The 8,557-nt window shown below is 44.0% G+C and overlaps 1 protein-coding gene across 1 annotated transcript; it reads right to left on the bottom strand.

Annotated features, from left to right (window-relative positions):
* Positions 1 to 4,376: 4,376 nt before the first annotated feature.
* On the bottom strand, positions 4,377 to 8,213 carry LOC129820753 (TLR adapter interacting with SLC15A4 on the lysosome-like). Its single transcript, XM_055877692.1, has 2 exons — positions 6,110 to 8,213; positions 4,377 to 5,652 (listed from the first exon to the last, which is right to left on the bottom strand). The coding sequence occupies exon 2, from the start codon at positions 5,648 to 5,650 to the stop codon at positions 4,643 to 4,645; it is 1,008 nt and encodes a 335-aa protein (XP_055733667.1). The 5' UTR covers positions 5,651 to 5,652; positions 6,110 to 8,213; the 3' UTR covers positions 4,377 to 4,642.
* Between the last annotated feature and the right edge of the window lie 344 nt (positions 8,214 to 8,557).

The following is an 8,557-nucleotide window of genomic DNA, read 5'->3' as shown; positions in this document are numbered from 1 at the left end:
TATGCCTGGGGTGGCTGGACACTAATGAACAAGAAACACATAGTCTGCTGATTCCATTTAAGTGAAACTGACCAGACACATAGACCAGATACATAGATAGGATAGGGGGGCACAAAGAGTGCATTGATTTAGTGGTGAAGGGAGGGGACACAGAGTATGTTGACACACTAAGATGGAGGGTCTGACCACTATTATAATTTAACTGAAAGCAGATGATGGGCGTTAGTATGTGTGAACAAGCAGGAAGCCTGAACTAAAAAGATAATGATGTTGAAGAATTAGGGGAAGTATGTTTATTTGCATATGGGGTGGACTCATATGCTATTTGGGTATAAAGAGCGAACCAGTGCTCTGGGAGTGTGTGTGTTCAGCGGGACATTCGAGATGGTTATACAATTGTAAATAAAAGCATGTTTTGATTTCACAAGTTCTGATAAAGCGTTATATTTCTGAGATGATTTTCCACGACAGTCCACACAGCACATTAAATGATATGGAACATCCAAAATGGGTGACTCATTGTAAAACCACCCTAAGTCCACACAGCACATTAAATGATATGGAACATCCAAAATGGGTGACTCATTGTAAAACCACCCTAAGTCCACACAGCACATTAAATTATATGGAATATCCAAAATGGGTGACTCATTGTAAAACCACCCTAAGTCCACACAGCACATTAAATGATATGGAACATCCAAAATGGGTGACTCATTGTAAAACCACCCTAAGTCCACACAGCACATTAAATGATATGGAACATCCAAAATGGGTGACTCATTGTAAAACCACCCTAAGTCCACACAGCACATTAAATGATATGGAACATCCAAAATGGGTGACTCATTGTAAAACCACCCTAAGTCCACACAGCACATTAAATGATATGGAACATTCAAAATGGGTGACTCATTCTAAAACCACCCTAAGTCCACACAGCACATTAAATGATATGCAACATCCAAAATGGGTGACCCATTGTAAAACCACCCTAAGTCCACACAGCACATGAAATGATATGGAACATCCAAAATGGGTGACTCATTGTAAAACCATCCTATGTCCACACATCACATTAAATGATATGGAACATCCAAAATGGGTGACTCATTGGAAAACCACCCTAAGTCCACACAGCACATTAAATGATATGGAACATCCAAAATGGGTGACTCATTGTAAAACCACCCTATGTCCACACAGCACATTAAATTATATGGAACATCCAAAATGGGTGACTCATTGTAAAACCACCCTAAGTCCACACAGCACATTAAATGATATGCAACATCCAAAATGGGTGACCCATTGTAAAACCACCCTAAGTCCACACAGCACATGAAATGATATGGAACATCCAAAATGGGTGACTCATTGTAAAACCATCCTATGTCCACACATCACATTAAATGATATGGAACATCCAAAATGGGTGACTCATTGTAAAACCACCCTAAGTCCACACAGCACATTAAATGATATGGAACATCCAAAATGGGTGACTCATTGTAAAACCACCCTATGTCCACACAGCACATTAAATGTATGGAACATCCAAAATGGGTGACTCATTGTAAAACCACCCTAAGTCCACACAGCACATTAAATGATATGGAACATCCAAAATGGGTGACTCATTGTAAAACCACCCTAAGTCCACACAGCACATTAAATGATATGGAACATCCAAAATGGGTGACTCATTGTAAAACCACCCTATGTCCACACAGCACATTAAATGTATGGAACATCCAAAATGGGTGACTCATTGTAAAACCACCCTAAGTCCACACAGCACATTAAATGATATGGAACATCCAAAATGGGTGACTCATTGTAAAACCACCCTAAGTCCACACAGCACATTAAATGATATGGAACATCCAAAATGGGTGACTCATTGTGAAACCACCCTAAGTCCACACAGCACATTAAATGATATAGAACATCCAAAATGGCTTCTACAGTCCTGTTACGTATGTTTTTGCACAGTTCAGTATATAAAATGGCTTAGTTTAAAAAGTTGACACAGAATAGACTTTCTCTGTTGTTAGAAAGACAATTCCTCCCGTCTTTTCTCCGTACTCCACTAGCGTTCTACTTAAAACGTCACAGGTGAGAGGAAACAAGCACATAAGAAATGAGATGTTCCGCATGCAATGTTGTTCATCTGTGGTTGATGTGTGTACTCTTAACCTCTCCCCAAAATGAACTCACTAATATCTACCATATTCATAATCTACTCATTTTAATGTGTCACGTTTTGTTAATGCTATGAAAGATTATACAATAGCCCATAGCAAAATGAAAACCTGATCTTTCAGAAGAATTTCACGAAAAGTATCATTATATTTACCTGTAGATGGTAAATATTTGCTATACCCTTAGTGCTTCATCGCGTAAGCAAAAGGGAATATGTTCCATCATCTATGTTCATTTACATTGGAGCAAATTGTCCACCGATAGTCCTGTCATTTCTCAGCCCTTTTGGCTATATGAGTATATACCCTCACACATATTTGTTCTTTGTTATTCTGAAAGTTGAATGTACTTTTCCAGCACATTCACCCCATCTATTTACATTCGCTGTGTCCTGATTATGTCAAAAAGATGGGAGGAATTGTGTAGCTAACAGCCAACCTTTATTATAATTTGGAAATCTCTATTAAACCCTAAGCTGGATGTCATTGAAACCAGTTTGAATGCAGGTTTTTTGTGTTTTATGCAATGGAGTGGAAGTGGTTTTATGTACAAGCCCACTAGGTCTGGAAGAGTTAAAGCCCCAGCCATCTCTTCTAACCCAAACCTCAGCTGGAAAAACAATGCCTGTTTTTAATTTTCTCTTTCAAGGTCTCTGGAAATCAGTTTGTTTGAATATGCTCAAACTGTGGGGGCTGTCAGTGCAGTGTGTGTGCGTGTGTGAATCATATTTACATGTGTGTTTTTGTTTGGATCTGACAGGACTGGATTCTTTAAACCAGTACCTAGGCTGGTGGAGCTAGATGAAAGCAGAACAACTGGACATGTGTCTCCACGGCCTTGAGACTTCACACAGGCCTCAACTGCTCCGCTCTGTAAACACAGTTTCCTCCCGTGGCTGTGTGTTTGGACAAGAAACAAGGAAGTGGATCAAACACTGGCTCAGAAGGGCAAATGGTGTGGCGGTTCCTTCAAATCGAAGGAAATGTGGAAAAATAAACATGTAGCGTTGGGTCTCACTGATGTTCAAATGTAGGTGGTTCTGTTTGTCTTTGGTTCATGTGGGACGTGTCAGCAGCTGTGCCTAGAGTAGAACCATGGTGAGCTGAGATTCTTATCTTTCACCTGTCTCAGGCAATGTGGAGGAAGCGCACACACAGGTACAAACACACAGGTGCACACACAGGTAGACACACACACAGGTACACACACAGGTACAAGCACACACACACAGGTGCAAAGACAAACATGTACATATACTCACACACAGACACCCAGTACATATGCACAGATACACACTCACACACACATACACACATGCAAAGAATTACGTACAGACAGACAAGACAGACAGACAGACTGAAAAACAGACAGACGTACATACAGACAGACTGAAAAACAGACAGACGTACAGACAGACAGACAGACAGACAGACAGACAGACAGACAGACAGACAGACAGACAGACAGACAGACAGACAGACAGACACTCAGTACAGTATGTTTAAGACTTGGTCGTGATGACATCATTGGCGGCAGACAATAGGGAGTGGAATATAACAACCCATTAGCTGTATGGCTTCAAGGAGATGGGTAGGACAGGAGACAGAAAGACTGAGAGAGTGGAAGAGGATGACTGGGAGAGAGACATAGAAAGAGAGAGGGAGGGAGAGAGAAGGACTGGGATAGAGGGGGAGAAGCTGCATGAGAGAAAAAGAGAGCGGGCAAGAGAGTGCGCGAGAGAGAGACAGACAGAGGAGAGGCAACATACTATAAGACAGAGAAGGAAAAATGTGGCCTGGCATCTGCCTGTCTTGCTGGGACACACTTCTCTGCTCCCCTCTTGTGGTAGCTTAAAAAAGTGCAGATGGCAGAGCACACCACTACTTCCTCAGCTACAGATACAGCCTATATAGAACATAGTTTTTATGTGCAGTAAAACTACCCTGAAATTCTTTAGAACGTATCGAGATGGTTGTGAAACCTATCTGGACTTTGACTGAAGGGCTGAGAGTGTTTTCTCCAACTCTTTGACCACTCAAATGTTATATCCCCACAGGACCAACTTAGTGTACTGTACTTTCACGATAATCTACTGGGAAGGATGTGCTGTACTGGGAGCATATCAGTGTCGCTGACATTTGTGTGATCAACATGTTTATTGATTTTGCACAAAAAAAATGAGACAATAACATTACATACAAAGTTACTGTTCTCTTTATGAAAACATGAGAACAGTGCAGCTCTCTTTCCTCTCAACCACAGTTTCCACCTGAATTTCCATTTCTATCACTGCAGCTGTTTGAAAGTGGTTTCATTTCCCCAGAACGGTATGTAGGGAAACTGAGAGGAGAAAGGGAAAACCTGGGTGAAAGTAGAAAAATAAGAAACAGGGGAGTGTGATTTTCAGACTTTAAAGCTAGGGGGAGAGTGAACCTGTCTAGTACTGGAGGACAGATGAGTCAAGTGTAGATGTAGCAGTAGCACCAGTAGCAGCAGCACCAGTAGCAGTATCAGTGGGGAGCTGCAGATCCATGGAGATCTGTAGCAGGGGAGTACTGATCTCACTGGACTGCAGGCCGCTGGCCACCCTCAGGAGGCAGCTGAGCACCATGTCTTTGGCCCGACCCGCTTCCAGATGACCCTCACGGCTCAGCTGCAGGGTGATCTGATCCAGGCTGGTAAGAATCAACTCTGAGGCCAGCAGAGGGCAGGGCAAGCCCTCGCCACAGCCCCCATCATGGGCCATGTTCTCCAGCATGTACTGTTGGTACAGGTCCAGTATCTTGTTCTCCAGGTAGCGGTTGAGCAGCGAGTTAGAGAGTGGCCCCTCGAGCCCCTGAAGAAGGACGCTCCGGTCGCGGCCGCTGCCCGCCCTCCAGCGGGAGGACTCGGAGCCTGAGCCCCACTGGAGAGGATGCAGAAGCGAGTCTTCTGCGGCCGGGGGTACGTCACAGGAATAGAGGAAGGGGCCGTTGGCTTGGTTGTCGCTACAGGGCAGGACCTCCCCATTGTGGGCCGAGAGAGGCAGCACCTGGTCACCCCCGATGTGGAGGTCGCTGTAGTTCTGACAGATGCTCTGGCAGAAGGAGGGCACCAGAAAGGGGACCTCGCCACCGGAACAAGACTGCCCAGGGATCTCCATCTCTGGGGAGATGTGTCTGTCAGGATGGGGCCTCTGGGAATGCAGATCCTGCGGTGGAGAAAAAGCCTGGGGCTGGATTTGGGCACTCGCCTGGGAGGGCCTCTGGTTTTGGGGCACTCTACTGAGGATGGAGTGGTCATTTCTGCTTGGCTGGCCTGGAGAGGCCTGAAGCAGGGTGGCTGCAGCCGGCTCTGACCCAGCCTTCACGCTGCTCCTGGGGGGCTCTATTACAGGGGGGAGAGGGTCCAGTCTATCCTGGTCACTACAGTAGGTCATGCTCCATAGTCTGCTCTCACACAGCATGGCTGGAAAGGAACACACATACAGCAGATTGGTCAGTTTACAGCAGTTTGGTCAGTTTACAGCAGTTTGCCAGTTCATTTTTACACTGCTGGTTCTTGCTGTTTATTATCTATGCATAATCACTTTACCCCAACTTACATGTACAAATTACCTCGACGAACCTGTACCCCCGGACATTGACTTGGTTCCGGTACCCCCTGTATATAGTCTCATTATTGTTATGTATTGTGTTACATATTTATTTTACTGTAGTTTATTTAGTAAATATTTTCTTAATTCTAAGGGCTTGTAAGTAAGCATTTCACGGTAAGGTCACACCTGTTGTATTCGGCACATGTAACAAATAGAATTTGATTTTACAGCAGTTTGGTCAAAATATATTTTGTAATGTATTCATACATTTAAGAACTAACTATGGGCAGTTATATGCATTTTTGTTTTGTTAGTAAAGCACCTTACCTTCAAATTCAAATGATGCAATGCTTCTCTTCAAGTCATGCAGTCCTCCACCTGTTGCTCTGGGTTGGAGGTGTGGTCCTCTCCTCGCTGTATTCAGGTCAATGTCTCCAGCTTCTCCAGGTCTATTGTACCAAGCCAGTGCAGTACTGTACCAAGCCAGTGAAGTATAATAGAGCAGTGTGAGTGAGTGGTTTTGTGTAACTAGCACTACTTTATACAAGACCAAGAGGAAGTGAGAGAGCAGTCTCTGAATCCTCCATCATAGCATCTGTGAAACATGTCCAGAAAATGAAACAACAGTTTAGGTGAAAAAACGCAGATGAGTGGTCTAAAAGAGGAAGGAAATAGTTATTTAATGAAAGAACACTACAAGCAAATACTATAGAAAGGGGACTCTCTTTCTCCTTTTGTCTCAGTGTCAAAGGATGTGGCCCTTCTTAAAGTAATGGAACGGGACGAAAGTGTGTGTATGTCAGTGTGTGTGTGTGTGTGTGTGTGTGTGTGTGTGTGTGTGTGTGTGTGTGTGTGTGTGTGTGTGTGTGTGTGTGTGTGTGTGTGTGTGTGTGTGTGTGTGTGTGTGTGTGTGTGTGTGTTTAATAAGAGTGGAGCGAAAACCCACAGACACTAGGGCCTCCATGGAATGAGTTTGACACATGGCCTAGTGTCTGCTGGCTTCTCTTTTCGATAATACCTAGAAAACCTGGTGAGGGGAGTTCCTAACTAATCAGTGACCTTAATTCATAAATCAAGTATGGGAGGAACGAAAACCCTCAGACACTCGGCCCTCCGTTGAATGAGTTTGACACATGTGCACTAGTCACTGGAGATTGCCTTGCGTCTGCTGGCCAGCACAGAACCAGTCCAATGATGTTGTTCAGAGGGCCTGAAACATGAGACTGCAGCTTTATTATTTATTTGAACTTCGACAGATATTAATCTCCCAGTCTGACGATTAGGATAGCTAAGGTTTTGCCAAATAATGAGGAACGCATGCATGGCTCTGGTCCTCTGAGATCTGAATGGGTCACATGGTTAGGCTGACAGATTGAGAATTGTGCGTTGCATATCCCTTTTGAAGCTGCCTATAGTTTTTCTTAACTTAAATCCAATGTGAGAAATGCTGAAATAGTATATGGTGTCTATAGCCGACTGGGCAGAGAGACTACAGCGTGTGAGTTTTGGTGACACTTGACACTAGGCCCGTTTCCATAACTCAAGCCCCCATAACCTCATAGTGACAGATGATGGGGTTGTGAAGAAATGAGCTGAGTCCAATGTGTTCCGCCTCCTGCCATTCAAACAGTTTCAGCACCATGGACTATCAATGTGTTCCGCCTCCTGGCATTCAGACAGTTTCAGCACCATGGACTATCAATGTGTTCCGCCTCCTGGCATTCAAACAGTTTCAGCACCATGGACTATCAATGTGTTCCGCCTCCTGGCATTCAAACAGTTTCAGCACCATGGACTATCAATGTGTTCCGCCTCCTGGCATTCAAACAGTTTCAGCACCATGGACTATCAATGTGTTCCGCCTCCTGGCATTCAGACAGTTTCAGCACCATGGACTATCAATGTGACACTGTTGTTTAAATGAGCATTCTACTTGTTTTGTCGGTCATTTCTGAGGAATATTGTTTGGAAACAGTTATGGATGGATATGTCAATGTCATTTCGAAACCACAATCTAGCGACCACTATATTCTCTAACTGTGAGCCGCTCCACCCGCAATAGAAAGTTGAGGAAGATCAACAACGTGCAGTAGGGATGTTTAGCAACATCAACAACGTGCAGTAGGGATGTTTAGGAAGATCAACAATGTGCAGTAGGGATGTTTAGGAACATCAACAACGTGCAGTAGGGATGTTTAGGAAGATCAACAATGTGCAGTAGGGATGTTTAGGAAGATCAACAATGTGCAGTAGGGATGTTTAGGAACATCAACAACGTGCAGTAGGGATGTTTAGGAACATCAACAACGTGCAGTAGGGATGTTTAGGAACATCAACAACGTGCAGTAGGGATGTTTAGGAACATCAACAACGTGCAGTAGGGATGTTTAGGAACATCAACAACGTGCAGTAGGGATGTTTAGCAACATCAACAACGTGCAGTAGGGAGGTTTAGGAACATCAACAACGTGCAGTAGGGATGTTTAGGAAGATCAACAATGTGCAGTAGGGATGTTTAGGAACATCAACAACGTGCAGTAGGGATGTTTAGGAACATCAACAACGTGCAGTAGGGATGTTTAGGAAGATCAACAATGTGCAGTAGGGATGTTTAGGAACATCAACAACGTGCAGTAGGGATGTTTAGGAACATCAACAATGTGCAGTAGGGATGTTTAGGAACATCAACAATGTGCAGTAGGGATGTTTAGGAACATCAACAACGTGCAGTAGGGATGTTTAGGAACATCACAACGTGCAGTGGGGATGTTTAGC

The sequence above is a fragment of the Salvelinus fontinalis genome, chromosome 23 (assembly GCF_029448725.1).
Source record: "Salvelinus fontinalis isolate EN_2023a chromosome 23, ASM2944872v1, whole genome shotgun sequence".
NCBI lineage: Eukaryota > Metazoa > Chordata > Actinopteri > Salmoniformes > Salmonidae > Salvelinus > Salvelinus fontinalis.
This window is presented reverse-complemented; position numbering and strand designations above follow the sequence as displayed.

Excerpts from the sequence above, each read along its gene's own strand:
- LOC129820753 (XM_055877692.1), bottom strand. The coding sequence starts at position 5,650 with ATGCTGTGTGAGAGCAGACTATGGAGCATGACCTACTGTAGTGACCAG.